At 48.2% G+C, this 16,339-nt stretch overlaps 1 protein-coding gene across 2 annotated transcripts in view; it reads right to left on the bottom strand.

Annotated features, from left to right (window-relative positions):
• Nucleotides 1–16,339, bottom strand: part of GSK3B (glycogen synthase kinase 3 beta) — a 136,477-nt gene that overhangs the window by 41,337 nt on the left and 78,801 nt on the right. For both annotated transcript variants that reach the window (XM_040339206.1, XM_040339207.1), the window contains exons 3-6: nt 15,087–15,170; nt 5,320–5,430; nt 2,421–2,551; nt 1–106 (exon numbers count right to left, since the gene is read on the bottom strand). The exon at nt 1–106 is cut by the window's left edge and continues 1 nt beyond it. In XM_040339206.1, coding sequence (XP_040195140.1) covers nt 1–106; nt 2,421–2,551; nt 5,320–5,430; nt 15,087–15,170 — 432 coding nt within the window. The remainder of the gene's footprint in view (nt 107–2,420; nt 2,552–5,319; nt 5,431–15,086; nt 15,171–16,339) is intronic.

Below are 16,339 nucleotides of genomic sequence, written 5' to 3'. Positions count from 1 at the left end.
TATGCTGGAGGTATAATCAGTGGCTCCAAAGATCAACTCCGGAGCTCTATAGTACCGAGAGCAGATGTAGGAGACATTGGGTTCCCCGCGGACCAGCTGCTTCGCACTGTAAGGCAAAGGAGAAAAAGGGGGTCATTATTGGGTGTGACCTCATACAGTTCAGATATCATCATCAGTCATACCTGGATGCAGTGCAGAGCTCAAATGATTAGACATGTCTGGATTACAAAATCACTCTTGTTGCCCACAGCAACCAGATAAGTTCCACCCCAAAAATGGGGGGAGGAGGGAGCAGATACCTATGTAATCCAGGTATTTGCTCCAACTTCCGGGCATAGGTTGCCCCGGTGACATACGACTAGAGGTCGACCTATATGGGTTTTTCTCTGGCCGATGCCGATATTTAGAAATCTGGGCGGCCGATGGCCGATATATGATGCCGATTTATGCGGCCGATATTTTAGGCCGTTTTTTTTTATTTTTTTTGGTGGCACTGGATGGCACTAATTGGCACTGGAATATGGCACTAGCAGAAGGCACTTATTGGTACTAGCAGGTTGCACTGGATGGCACTGAAAGATGGTACTAGCAGATGACACTGATTGGCAGGTGGCACTAATTGACACTGGTAGGCACTGGCAGGTGGCACTTATTGGCACTGGGTGGCAATAGTTAGCACTGGTTGGCATTGGCAGGTGTACTGATGGCTTTAGTTGGCAAGGGTAGGTGGCACTGGATCGCACTGGCAGGAAGGTGGCACTAATAGGCACTGGATGGTGGCACTGGTATTGGCACTGGCAGTGGCATTGGCAGATGGCACTGGTGCAGGGTGTACCAAGATGGCCACGGCTCCGGAGCTAGGCCGAAGCCGCGGTCTTTCCTGATGCTGTGACCGCGGCGGCAACCTGCAGATTGCCGCCGCGGTCACAGCATCAGGAAAGGCCGCGGCTTCGGCCTAGCTCCGGAGCCGTGGCACCGCTAGCGGCCATGTAAAATATCGGTCTAATTTGGATAAAAATCGGGCGATGCCGATTTCTCCAAAACGGCCATATATCGGTCGACCTCTACCTACGACACGTCTGGCGCTTACTCTGTCCCTCCCGCTGTCTTCTGGGAGACACACAGGTCCCAGAAGACAGCAGGGACCAGTGGGATCGCGCAGCGCGACTCACGCATGCACAGTAGGGAACCTGATTCCCTTACCAAAGATGGTGGCACCTCCATCCGAAGGACAGATCGGCTTCGGGTGCTGACATCGCGGGCGCCCAGGAAAGGTAAGTGTCCATATATTAAAAGTCAGCAGCTGCAGTATTCATAGCTGCAGACTTTAAAAAAAATTTTTTGGGGCGGAACTCCGCTTTAAAAAAATAAAACAAAACATGATACACGCTATATGCCAGGGGTCTCCAAACTTTTCAAGCAAAGGGCCAGTTTACTGTCCTTCAGACTTTAGGGGGGCCGGATTCCGACCAGTGGGGGTAGAAAATGCCTCAGGTCAAGCATCAGTGAGAATAAACTCGGCCTCAGTGTTGGTGGTCAGTAGGAGCAGGTATCGTGCTCCATCATTGGTGTTAGTGGAATAAATAGTGCCCAATTGTTGGTGTCATTGGGAGGAATAGTGCCTCATATCATTGGGAGCAAAAGGTCCCCAAGGGCCGGATGAAGGCTAGCAAAGGGCCACATTCGGCCCTCGGGCCCCAGTTTGGAGACCCCTGCTATATGCCATGCAGGGCTTAAATGTGAGAGGAAGAAGCAACACAAGAAGCCAATCAATTCATGTGCTGATCGAGTGAAAGAAAGATGAGCTCATCACTGCGCTGCTTCTCCTTTCACTGTCCAGTCACAGGTTAGGGATGGCTCCAGGGTGATCTGGGTTCAAAGGAAGTGGGGATGAATGATGCTGGCCATCAGACGGAGGGCATCTAGTGGCAGAAAAATAAAAAAAGTACTGCGGGTGAAATCTTGACTACTGCAGAAAAAAACTTTCATCATTTTATCTTTTATTGGGCTATTGATTTTTTTGTTTTATCTTATATGTAGAAGATTGTAGATTACAGCAGAGAAGAGCTATTTTTCTGAGGCCATATTCCAGTCATACGACAAGAATCAACTCCGATAATAACCAACTTCATCACATTTTATCATTTTTTTTCTTCATACTAACAAATATGAAAACCTCCATAAGTTTATCAGTGAAAATGAAGAGGAAAGATCGGCATGTTAGTGCAAAGATTGTCTGACGTCATTGATGACCATGGCAGCCCTAGGAAGAGTCCCGACCATTGCGATCCTCCACTTGCACTTTCAGAAGGCAGTCCAGTTACCAGGACATGGACTGAACCAGGAGGAGGAGCCTGGGGGGGGGGGGGGGGGGAATCCGCACATAACGGGACACGGGGTCACACCCACCACACACTCACCTGCCGAAGTCGCAGAGCTTTAGCACGGCTGTCTCGGGGTCCAGCAGCAGGTTTTGTGGTTTGATATCCCGGTGGCAGATCCCAAAGGAATGGATATAGGCTAAACTGCGGAACAGCTGATACATGTACAACTGGAAAAGAAAGAGATCAACACAAATGTAATATTATTAGTGATTATAAATCAAAAACAACCCATTAAGTGGCAGTTCACACCGGGGCAACGCGACTTCCAGCGCGACTTTGCGAGATGACTTCAGTGCGTCTTGGGAGCGACTTACAACGCAACTTCAAGTTGCCTCCAGGACAGGCGACTTTGCCAGTGGCCAATCAAACAGTAATCAGCTCTGTGGGAGGGGGAGGGGTTTGCCTGAGAAAACTAATTTTCTCTTCCTGTAAAGTTGCTTCAGTTTAGACAGTGATCCGACTTTAGAGGAAACTTCCCATTGAAATCAATGGGTACAAGTCGCCTAGAAGTCGCCTTGAAGTACAGGAAGCTTTTCTGAAGTCGGAGCGACTTCAGTCGTGTGCATCATGACGGCTCCATTCACTTCCATGTAATTTCTCATGTCGTGCCACTTGGGGGCGACACAAGTGGGATCCCAAGTCGCGGTTTAAAATAGTTTAAAATAAAAATGAAAGCCGAAACATTTTTCTATCGATATAAAAATACATCATAAATACCTTTTTTCCCTTTAAGTCAGTGGTCTCCAAACTGTGGCCCGGGGGCCAGATGCGGCCCTTTGCTTTCTTCTATCCGGCCCTTGGGACATTATGCCTCCAACTGACATCAATGAAAAGGCACCATTGCTCTCACTGATGCCATCAATGGGGCACTGTTCCTCCTACTAAGACCAATGATGGGGCACTATTCCTCCCACTGACACCATCGATGGGGCACTGTTCCTCCCACTGATGCCATCAATGGTGCACTTTTCCTCCCACTAACACCATCGCACTGTTCCTCCTACTAAGACCAATAATGGGGCACTATTCCTCCCACTATCGATGGGGCACTTTTCCTCCCACTGACACCATCGATGGGGCACTATTCCTCCCACTCACACCATCGATGGGGCACGGTTCCTCCTACCAAGACCAATGATGGGGCATCATTCCTCCCACTGACGCCATTGATGGAGAACTATTGCTTCTGTTAAAACCAATAACGGGACAGTGTTTACTCCCACTGACACCATCGATGGGGCACTATTCCTCCTACTAAGACCACTGATGGGGCACTATTCCTCCTACTAAGACCACTGATGGGGCACTATTCCTCCCACTGACACCATCAATGGGGCACGGTTCCTCCTCCCAAGACTAATGACGGGGCATCATTTCTCCCACTGACGGCATTGATGTAGAACTATTGCTCCTGTTAAAACCAACGGGACAGAGTTTACTCCCACTGATGCCGGGATATTTTCAACTCCCACTTTCCACAGTCTGGCCCCCCTGAAGCCTGAAGGACAGTAAACTGGCCCTTTGTTTAAAAAGTTTGGAGACCCCCCCTGCTTTAAGTGATCACATTCCCTCTGTTCTCAGCTGCGCAAGAGCTGGGGGGGAGGCAGCAGCACACTGATCTTCCCAGTGAATAGCTGTGCAGTAGGGGGCGCGTCTGGGCAAGTCTGATCATTGGAAGAGGGCACACCGTTTCAGCACGATTTGAGATCGAAGGGCAGAATCGCAGCGATTTTGCCCAAGATCCCAAAATGTGAACTGAGCCATAATGTCCGGAAGCAGAGCGACCTCACCACTACTCACAGAAAGTCAGAGCCATCTGCACAAAGCGGTCATACATGGGTTTACGGCTGGTGCCAGTTAGATTATATGAAAGGAAATGTAAAAGCAAATCACATGCTGGAGGCTCGCACATGTGGAAGCAAAGACCTGCTTCTACCACGATGGCCGCCTCCACGGGGACACAGTACAAGTCAGTAATGGGGAGAGATCAGCTGCAGGGAGACCACAGGCAATACAGGTGACTGGTACTTTGTCCTCTTCCTCTCTTATATTGGACTCTACTTCCACAGTAGAGTTAGGACTAGATTCAGCATTGATTTACGCCGGCGTATCTATAGATACGCCGCGTAAATTCAAAGCTGCGCCGGCGTATCTTCTTTCTGTATTCAGAAAGCAAGATACGCCGACATTAGCCTAAGATGCGACTGGCGTAAGTCTCTTACACCGTCGTATCTTAGGGTGCATATTTACGCTGGCCGCTAGGTGGCGCTTCCGTCGTAGAACATGCAAATGACCTAGATACGCCGATTCACAAATTTACGTACGCCTGGCGCTATTTTTTTTACGTCGTTTACGTTAGGCTTTTTCGGCGTAGGGTTGCTCCTGCTATTATGAGGCGCACACAATGTTAAGTATGGACGTCGTTGCCGCGTCGAATTTCGAATTTTTTACGTTGTTTGCGAATAGGGCTGGACGTAATTTACGTTCACGTCGAAACCAATGACGTCCTTGCGGCGTACTTTGGAGCAATGCACACTGGGAAATTCCATGGACGGCGCATGCGCCGTTCGGGAAAAACTTCAATCACGTCGGGTCACCAAGAATTAACATAAAACACGCCCCCTCATCCTCATTTGAATTACGCGCGCTTACGCCGGCCCCATTTACGCTACGCCGCCGTAACTTAGAAGGCAAGTGCTTTGTGAATACAGCACTTGCCTCTCTAACTTACAGCGGCGTAGCGTAAATACGATGCGCTGCGCCGCCGTAACAATGCTAGCCCTTACTCTTTTACTTTTAATCACTCTTAAGAGACATAAATAATAGCGATATCCTATTTGGTCTCTAACAAACTCTAATTTCATTCTGTGCAATACTAAGTTTTCATATTGTAAATCCTCTTTCCAGACACAAAACTCAAGGTACGGACACTTACTTTGACGTAGATCATAGGAAGGGCCTGCTTGGCCCGGCTGTAATGTCTGGCCACTCTGTACACCGTTTCGGGGACATAATCCAGCACCAGGTTTAGATACACCTCATCTTTCTGCAAGAGAAAAGGAGACAAAATGAAATCACACGAAGTCAGAAACTGTCGGTTATAACACCGGTTTTAGTCAATCACACATTTCTATGTGGAAAATGTAACAATCTTCAAATCAAACCCATCAAAATAGTAAACACACTTCAATGCACCAAACTAGGGATCGACCGATTACCAGTGTGCCCGAAATTTCACTTTTTTTGAAGTATTGGTAACAAATGTATCCGATATTACTGATATCGTTTCAAGGGGTTTTACCGGGGTGATGAAAGCTACCAGGTTAGAAGCAGGGCATTGCTTCCACACGTGCGAGCCGCCATGATTGATTGATGACCATGGCAGCCCTAGGAAGAGTCCCGACCATTGCGATCCTCCACTTGCACTTTCAGAAGGCAGTCCAGTTACCAGGACATGGACTGAACCTGGAGCGGGAGACAGGGGGGGGGGGGGATGACTCCAAACATAACGGGACACAAGGTCACCCCGGTACCGTTCTTTAGAGCGGATGGTCAGTTTTATTGCGACAACAACCGATGCGGCTCAGTTCAACTGTTATTACAAGCGGCGGGATTTCCTCCCAGGATGCAGTGCTTGGGTCTAAGCAGCCAATCACCAAGCCCAAACAAGGTGTAGAAGAAGGTCGTTAACCCCATGTCACCAAAGGTGAAAGGGGGTGTGGGTAAGTGGAGGGCGGTATCACAAAAGCCTGCCTCTATCCTGGATGGTGAAGTGTAGACAAGATAATTCCAGAATATATCCAGCCGTCTTCAAAAATCACATATTTACTGATTACGGCTCCCTAAGAAAACAAAGAAAAGCTTTATAATCTTTGCAACCAAAACCTGCCACAACCTACCCGACGTACCGTCCGACCCTGAATGTGAAATGTGATACATAGCCGTATAATGAAGCACTTACAAGGTTTGCGCTTTGCTTTCTGTCTGTAGCCTCTCACTTTGCATTCTGTCTTATACGTTTTTCTATTCCTAGTTTCCATCTTTAGGGAGGTTACAGAGTCTTTCAGGGTCCCCTGTATCCACAATGTAGCCACCTTTATATACAGCCTGTGACGGGGCATGCATGCACTTTGTAGTCAAGGCACCGAGGATTGTGGGTGCACGTGGGCTTTGTTATCGTGACACTGGGGATTCGGGAACGTCTACTCCTGATGTGGGGGGTCATATGAGGTCTTCATCCTGGGATGAGGTGTGCCTGGGCTTTGTAAACATGACAATGGGAATTCAGGACCAACTACTGATGTGAGGGGTCATATGATGTTTTTATCCTGGGATGGGGTGTACATGCGCTTTGTTATCATGGCACTTGGGATTCAGGACCAACTACTGATGTGAGGGGTCATATGATGATGTTTTCATCCTGGGATGAATGAATGAATTGGTATTGGATGGGGTGTACATCAGCTTTGTAAACATGACACTGGGAATTCAGGACCAACTACTCCCGATTTAAGGGGTCATATGATGTTTTCAGCTTGGGATGAGGTGTACATGTGCTTTATTATGGCACCAGGGATTCAGGACCACCTACTCCTGATGTGGGGGGGGGGGGTCATATGAAGTGTTCAGCTTGGGATGAGGTGTGCCTGGGCTTGGTTATAATGGCACTGGGGATTGAAGACCATCTTACTTCTGATGTGCGGGGTCATATGATGTCTTCATCCTGGGATGAGAAGTGCCTGGGCTTTGTAAACATGACACTGGGAATTCAGGACCAACTACTGATGCGAGGGGTCATATGATGTTTTCAGCCTAGGATGAGGGTGCATGTGCTCCGTTATCATGGCACTGGGGGTTCAGGACCATCTACTTCTGATGTGGGGGGTCATATGAGCACTTTGCTATGGCACTGTGGATAAGGGACCATATACTTCTGATTTGCGAGGTCATATGATGTCTTCATCCTGGGATGAGGTGTGCCTGGGCTTTGTAAACATGACACTGGGAATTCAGGACCATCTACTCCTGATGTGAGGGGTCATATGATGTCTTCATCCTGGGATGAGGTGTGCCTGGGCTTTGTAAACATGACACTGGGAATTCAGGACCAACTACTGATGCGAGGGGTCATATGATGTTTTCAGCCTAGGATGAGGGTGCATGTGCTCCGTTATCATGGCACTGGGGATACGGGACCATCTACTTCTGATGTGGGGGGTCATATGAGGTTTTCAGCTTGGGCTGAGGGTGTACATGGGCTTTGTTATCATGGAACTTGGGATTCAGGACCAACTCCTGATGTGCGGGGGTCATATGATGTTTTTAACCTGGGATGGGGTGTGCATGGACTTTGTAAACATGACCCTGGGAATTCAGGACCAACTACTTCTGATGTGAGGGGTCATATGATGTTTTCAGCCTGGGATGAGGGTGCATGTGCTCCGTTAATCGCACTGTGGATACAGGACCATCTACTCCTGATATAAGGGGTCATATGTTGTTTTCAGCTTGGGATGAGGTAAACATGTGCTCTGTTATCATGGCACTGGGGGTTCAGGACCATCTACTTCTGATGTGGGGGGTCATATGAGCACTTTGTTATGGCACTGTGGATAAGGGACCATATACTCCTGATGTGCGGGGTCATATGATGTCTTCATCCTGGGCTGAGGTGTGCCTGGGCTTTGTTAACGTGACACTGGGAATTCAGGACCAACTACTGATGCGAGGGGTCATATGATGTTTTCAGCTTGGGATGGGGTACGCATGTGCTTTGTTATCATGGCACTGGGGATACGGGACCATCTACTTCTCATATGAGGTTTTCAGCCTGGGGGTACATGTGCTTTGTTATCGTGGCACTGGAGATGAGGGACCATCCACTTGCGACTTGGGTGGCTATATGACAGGGAAGCCGCCAGGACCACCAGGGAAGCCCCTAACATGTGGATGGACAGGCAAGTCCCCCGCTGCCATCCACATGTGCAAATTCATGCCCAACATATGCCAATCAGTGCTCACAAAATGGGCACTGGCTGGCACCATTATGGCACAAAGAAAATTAGTGATGCCCAGCAATGCCACTCATCAGTGTTTTCAGTGTCACCCACCAGTATCCTTCAGTGTCACCCACCAGTATCCTTCAGTGCCACCCACCAGTATCCTTCAGTGCCACCCATAAATACCCATTAGTGCCACCCACCAGTATTCTTCAGCGCCACCCATGAGTGCCCATCAGTGCCACCCATGAGTGCCCCATACCAGTGCCACCTATCAGTGCCCATTTGTGCCGCCTATCAGTGCTGCCTTATCAGTGCCCGTCATTGAAGAATAAAAGGTACTTAATTATTTTAAACAGAAACCAAAAAACTTTAATTTTTTTCAAAATTTTCGGTCTTTTTTTATTTGTTGCGCAAAAAAAGAAAAAGAAAAAGAAAAAAATCCAGAGATGATCAATTACCATCAAAAGAAAGCTCTATTTACCGCGCCATTGTCATTCAAATTGCGACAGCGCTGAAAGCTGGCCTGGGCAGGAAGGTGTATAAGTGCCCCCCGGTATTGAAGGGGTTAAGGTCCAAAGACGGCTTTGTAAACAAGCCGAACCCGTCAGAAGGAACATTTCCCGTGGGAGAAGAACCAATAATTCTGGGCGGAGGGCGGAGGTGACCCCCAAGAAGCGGGGTCTCCAGTACAGCTTGCCCGGTACTATTTCAGGGCACTGCATCTGTTTCCGTCAGAAAGACGTTTTGTCCCTGAGAAGAAGGAGTAAAAAGGAGGGCACGGCGCAGCCAGTCGGATAATTCCTAGAAACCCCCCTGCATCGCAGCACAGTCACAGCCGCGGCTCATGGGGATATTTTTGGTCGCGCAGTGACTCGGAAGAACAAAAATACACACAGAAAATATTTGCTGGCTGCGGGAGAGTCAGCCGATGGCTGCATAGAGCAGGCCTGGATCGCATGGAAGGGGCTGTGCTTGGGGGGGGGGGGAGGGTTAATCCCGCCACTCAGGATGCATTTAAAATGGGGGGTCATGTGACAAGGACTTCAAAGACGCTGGAAGCAGCCCCATCCACCACATTGCACGCAGCTCAGATCTTGGAGCGAGGAGAGGAGGGGGGAGGGGGAAAGAGCCGAAGCAGCACATGAACAGGCCGTGGCTGTGGGAAAATTGTGCAGGACGGGTCGCGTTAGAGGCGTCGTTCACACCGGTGCGCATCTAAAAAACTGACTAAAAGTGGACTATGCGCCATAGTTTTCTACGACTACACCCCTCACGGATGCGTTTGAGCACAGCGTTTAAATTTTTTTTATAAAAAAAATAAAAAAATCCATGTTGCTTCACAAGGCCCATTTGCCATGGTGACGAGTATCGCCGCATGTACAAGCCGCACGGATTCATATTTTAAACCCCTATGGAACGTTATCAGTTAAAGTGATACTAAAGGTTCCATTTTATTTATTTTTTAAATAACATACTTCCCTCCACTGTGCAGTTCGTATTTTACAGAGTGGCCCCGATCCTCCTCTTCTGGGGTCTCACGGCGGCTGTCTCGGCTCCTCCCCACATCAGCTAACCCCCTCTGGGAAGCTCTCTCCCAAGGGGGTTACCTTGCTGGCGCGCTCCCATGTCCAGCATTCAGTGTCCGTAGCCGCCGAATGCAGGACTTGGCCCCGCCCCCGTCATTGGATTGGATTGACAGCAGCGGGAGCCAATGGCTGCACTGCTATCAATCTATCCAATGAAGAGCCGAGAACCCGTAGAGAGCGAAGGCGGGATCGCGCCCACGGAAATTCGGGGCTCGGGTAAGTAAAACAAGGGGGGCAGGACACTGCATAGGATGCATGAAGGTGAAAATAAAACACAAAAAGTTACAACCCCTTGGGGCGGTTTGGGAGCGCTGTAGTTAGAGCTCCCAAAACGTCCTGCCCATTGAAACGAATGGGCAGCGCTTCCAAAGTGCCTGAAAACGAGCGTTTCGGAAGTGCCAACAAAACACAGCCCCCTTCTTTGGGGTTAAAAGCACCCAGCTAGTGGCCAAAAAGCGGTAAAGCACGGCGCTTTAGCGCTGAGGCGCCCGCAGTGTGAAAGGAGTCTTATAGTTGGTTTTCTTTAGAAAGCAGCCACAGCCTGAGAGAAAAAGCCTGTCCCCCGCCAGCCAGAGAAGGACCCCTTGCTCTCTGTAAGGTAGCAGCGGTCTCTCTGCAGAGGTCTGGCACGCCCCCTCTGCCATCCTTGGACTAGCCATGAGGCCTGCCCCAAAGGCGTGTGCAAGAAAAGCGACGTGATTTAGCGCCAGTGGGGGCAAAGTACTCTTAGTCCACCCAAGTCGAAACCAGGTGGACTCCATTCTCCAGAGGATCTGCCAAAGCGAGATCCATCTGAGGAGAACTAGGTTGAGGATCCCCCTAAGGAACAGCCCATGAATGGCAAAAAGAGGGGCTTCTCCTAAAGAGAAAATCCTCTGGTTGGGGAAAGGAAAAAGACCTGAGGGCCACAGAGCCTCCCCTCACCCAATTTGAAACCGGGTGGACTCCATTCTCCAGAGGATCTACCAAAGTGAGGTCCACCTGAGGAGTACTAGGTTGAGGATTCCCCTAAGGAACAGCCCATGGATGGAGGAGAACCTGACCAAAAGAGCACTGCTTTAAGGTCTGACATGTTGGGTATATATTTACCCGGCACAACCTCCTGCCACCATCTGGTGCTTCTCCGGGCTCTCCTGTGTACTAGGTTGAGGATTCCCCTAAGGAACAGCCCATGAATGGCCAAAAGAGGGGCTCTCCTGAAGAGAGACTCCTCTGGTAGGGGAGAGGCAAAAGACCTGAGGGCCACAGAACCTCCCCCCATCCTGACATCAGGGCAGGCTCCAATAACCCGCACCCCCAAGTCTCTGTGTGTAACAGAAAACAACCCTTATGTGCGGTGTAGGTGCCTGTGATAATAAAAAGTGCCAACTGCAGATCCACAAGGTGGGCCTTACAGCTGATATGAGAGCCACCCTTGGACTAGCCGTAAGGCCTGCCCCAAAGGCGCGTGCAGGAAAAGCAACATGATTAAGCACAAGTGAAGACACAGTGGGGGCAAAGAACTCTTAGTCCACCCAAGTCGAAACCAGGTGGATTCCATTCTCCAGAGGATCTGCCAAAGCGAGATCCATCTGAGGAGAACTAGGTTGAGGATTCCCCTGAGGAACAGCCCATGAATGGCCAAAAGAGGGGCTCTCCTGAATAGAGACTCCTCTGGTTGGGGAAAGGAAAAAGACCCGAGGGCCACAGAGCCTCCCCTCACCCAAGTCGAAACCAGGTGGACTCCATTCTTCAGAGGATCTGCCCAAGCAAGATCCACCTGAGGAGTACTAGGTTGAGGATTCCTCTAAGGAACAGCCCATGGATGGAGGAGAACCTGACCAAAAGAGCACTGCTTTAAGGTCTGACATGTTGGGTATATATTTACCCGGCACAACCTCGACTTTTATATTTGACCAAAAAAAATTGGGTAATATATTATGTTTGTGTGCCCTAAAATGAACTTTAGTGTATTTGTTTTACTGAAATTTAGACCTTCGCTGGAATATCGTGTGAAAAAAAAAAAAACTTTTATTTTCTAGGGGTGTCGGCTTTCAGAAAATCTCTCATGTTTTGGAGTTTTATGTAATCTTCAGGGCTAAAATTATATATTTTTTAACCACTTCCCGCCCAAGGACGTCATATGTCGTCCTGGACTTTCAGGGGTGATATCTGAATGATGGGGCAGCTACAGGCATCATTCAGATATCCATCTCTTCAGCCGGCGTATCTGTGCACCATAAGAACGATCATAGTGGCGGTTCCGCCGCTTGATCGTTCTTATAGGCGACGGGAGGGGACCCCCCCCCCCCGGGAGGGGACCCCCCCCCCCCCTCCCGCCGCCATCTGGTGCTTCTCCGGGCTCTCCCGTGCCATCAGAGACCCGGAGAAACAATCCGCCGGCGCCGGAGAGGAATAGAGATGACTGGTGACCAGACGGTCGTCGGAGGCCGGGGCGTGATGTTATGACATCACGCCTGGGTACCGGAATGTAAACAAAGCCGCAATCGCGGCTGAAAGCATGAGATCCGTGAATTTTTTTTTCACGATCTCATGCTTTCCAGCCTGGAGGAGAGATGCTTGGTCTTATTGACCCCGCCTCTCTCCAAAAAGAGGACCTGTCACACACCATTCCTATTACAAGGGATGTTTATGTTCCTTGTTATAGGAATAAAAGTGATCACATTTTTTTTTTTTTTAAAGTGTAAAAAAAATAAAAATAAAAAAAAAATGATTATACTTAAACGCCCCTGTCCCCAGTAGCTCGCGCTCAGAAGCGAACACACACGCAAGTCCCGCCCACATATGTAAACGCCGTTCAAACCACACATGTGAGGTATCGCCTCTGTAACTTTAAACTGGTAACCTGTAAAAAATAAAAAATAAGCGACACCTATGGAGATTTTTAAGTACTGAAGTTTGGCGTCATTCCATGAGTGTGTGCAATTTTAAAGTGCGACACGTTAGGTATCTATTTACTCGGTGTAACAACATCTTTCACATTGTACTAAAAAAATCAGGCTAACTTTACTGTTTTGTTATTTTTTAAATCATGAAACAGTTTTTTTACCCCACAAAAAGGAGTTTGAAAAATTATTCCGCAAATACTGTGCGAGATAAAAAGCCGCCATTTCCTAGGGTGTCTGCTAAAAAAAACCATATATAGTGTTTGGGGGTTCTGAGTAATTTTCTAGCAAAAAAATTATGATTTTTGCATGTTGGAGAGAAGTGCCAAAATAGGCCTGGTATGGAAGCAATTAACCACTTAAGGACCCCTTCACGCTGATATACGTCAGCAGAATGGCACGGCTGGGCACATCCATGTACCTGTACGTTGCCCTTTAAGCCCAGCAGTGGGCGCGTGCACATGACCCGGTCCGAAGCTCCGCGGCCGCTGGACTCGCGGACCCGATCGCCGCTGGAGTCCCGCGAACGGTCCCCGGAGCTGAAGAACGGGGAGAGGTGAGTGTAAACACAGCTTCCCCCTTCTTCACTGTGGCGCTGTCATTGATTGCGATTCCCTATATCAGGGAACACACAATCAATGACGTCACACCTACAGCCACACCCCCTACAGTTAGAAACAGACATGAGGTCACACATAACCCCTTCAGCGCCCCCGTGTGGTTAACTCCCAAACTGCAATTGTCATTTTCACAATAAACAATGCATTTTTAATGCATTGTTTGCTGTGAAAATTACAATGGTCCCAAAAATGTGTCAAAATTGTCCAAAGTGTCTGCCATAATGTCGCAGTCACAAAAAAAAAAAAAAAACGCTGATCGCCGCCATTAGTAGTAAAAAAATATTTTTTATAAAAATGCTATAAAACTATCCCCTATTTTGTAAACGCTATAAATTTTGCGCAAACCAAATCGATAAACGCTTATTGTGATTTTGTTTACCAAAAATAGGTAGAAGAATACGTATCGGCCTAAACTGAGGAAAAAAAAAAAAGTTTTGTATATTTTTGGGGGATATTTATTATAGCAAAAAGTAAAAAATATTGCATTTTTTTCAAAATTGACGCTCTATTTTTGTTTATAGCGCAAAAACTAAAAACCGCAGAGGTGATCAAATACCACCAAAAGAAAGCTCTATTTGTGGGGAAAAAAGGGCGCCAATTTTCTTTGACCGCGCAATTGTCTGTTAAAGCGACGCAGTTCCGAATCGCAAAAACTGGCCGGGTCCTTTAGCTGCCTAAAGGTCCGGGTCTTAAGTGGTTAAGCATGTGCCCAGGAAAAAAAAAAAACGCAAAAATGTCTCCGGCAGTGAAAGGGTTGTATTGTGAAGATGAAGGGAATTGAGAGGAACCAATTAGAACACAGGACAGGCCTTGCTATAAGTGTGGGAGAACTTTTCAGGGGTTGACAAATTTTCTTGGAATCTAGGAGCCAGCTAAAAAAGTTAGGAGCCAGAAAACGCGCCCCGTCCCGACAAGCTTGCGCGCAGAAGCGAACACATACGTGAGCAGCGCCCGCATATGTAAACGTTCAAACCACACATGTGAGGTATCGCCGCGATTGGTAGAGCGAGAGCAATAATTCTAGCCCTAGACCTCCTCTGTAACTTAAAACATGCAACCTGTAGAATTTTTTAAACGTCGCCTATGAAGATTTTAAAGGGTAAAAGTTTGTCGGCATTCCACGAGCGGACGTAATTTTGAAGCGTGACATGTTGGGTATCAATTTAATCGGCGTAACATTATCTTTCATAATATTTAAAAACATGGGGATAACTTTACTGTTGTATTATTTTTTAATAAAAAAAAAAGTGTAATTGTTTCCCAAAAAAGTGCGCTTGTAAGACCGCTGCGCAAATACGGCGTGACAGAAAGTATTGCAACAATCGCCATTTTATTCTCTAGGGTGTTAGGATAAAAAAATATATATATAATGTTTGGGGGTTCTAATTGGAGGGAAGAAGATGGCAGTGAAAATAGTGAAAAATGACATTAGAATTGCTGTTTAACTTGTAATACCAACGGCTCACCACCAGATGGCGCCAAGTCGCCAGGACCCTATTTCTAGTCGCCATGGCGACCTGATTTATCGAGCCCTGAAGAAAAGGGTAAGGCCGGTGTTCATTACGGTACAACGACCCCCAAACAAGACAGATAAAAGTTGAACGCTCACCTTCTCTCCGCTGGAATAGAAGAAATAGCGAAGCCTGACAATATTGCAGTGATCCAGCTTCCTCATTATCTGCAGCTCTCGGTTCTGTGAAGGAAGAAAAAATACAGATTTATTGTCTCTGTGTATGAAGCGATCGATAACACATTTCTTGACACACACTGAAAATGGGAGCACCGTATTCTATTATTACATAATATAGCAAAGTACGGGGGAGGGGGGGGGGGACACAGAGTTCAGGAAGCGGTCAGTTTAATCTGGGAGCGCTCGGGTCTGTTTGCATGACGTTTTAGTAAAACATCTAAGAGGATCGTTCGATATGGCAAACAATCAATACGGCTCCAGATACGTTTCAGGCAAATTGACTGAACCCTTTAAATGGTGGAAATTGGTATTTCGACATTTTCGACTTTATAAAGCTTCTCCGGGTAATTATTTCGCTCGCCCCCAACCCCCCTCCCCCCGAAGCGTATTGGAACAAATCCAGGGAAATGGACTTTGCAGCACTTCACCAATATAATCTATTTTTATAAGCCCAAATCCAAGCAAAAAAAAAAAGCAACCCTTGCGCGTTTCGTCCAGAGGAGAAGAAAAACAGTTTCTCTTGCCCGATTCTCTGCCCCTCCCCACAATCCAGGAGGTGACTGTCCCTCTGCGTCCCCCACATACAGAGAAGGGCTATTGACCGTGTCAGAAACCTGCACCTCAAGAGCGTGGGGGTGCGGAAGCTGCAGGGATCAGTCCACCCGAGCGGAGGATCGAATAAGTACCATATTTATCGGCGTATATCGCGCACTTTTTTGCCTTGAAAATCAGGGCAAAATCTTGGGTGCGCGATATACGCCGATACCCGCGCCGAGTTTTGAATACTGCGCCGACATATACCGAGCGCAGTACACTCAGGTATAGTCGGCCAGTCTCTGCTTCTTCCACGGTCACGTCCTGGACGTACAGGACGTGAGCGCGACAGTTGCCGAGCCTGCCCGAGTGTACTGCGCTCGGTATATGCTGGCGCAGTATTCAAAACTCGGCGCGGGAAACGAGCGGGGAGGATGCGAGGACGCCGGACCCGCCGAAGAGGACACCGGACCCGCCGCAGAAGGACACCCAAAGTCGCAGAAGGACACCCGAAGCCGCAGAAGGACGCCGGACCCGACGAGGCCGCCGATGGACGCCGCGCAAGACACCAAAACTGTAAGTACAAAAATATATTTTTTTCCACAGGATTGGGGGTCACTTTAGGGGTGCGCGGTATA

The sequence above is a fragment of the Rana temporaria genome, chromosome 2 (assembly GCF_905171775.1).
Source record: "Rana temporaria chromosome 2, aRanTem1.1, whole genome shotgun sequence".
NCBI lineage: Eukaryota > Metazoa > Chordata > Amphibia > Anura > Ranidae > Rana > Rana temporaria.
The sequence above is the reverse complement of the archived record's forward strand: the minus strand, read 5'-3'. Positions and strand labels throughout refer to the sequence as shown.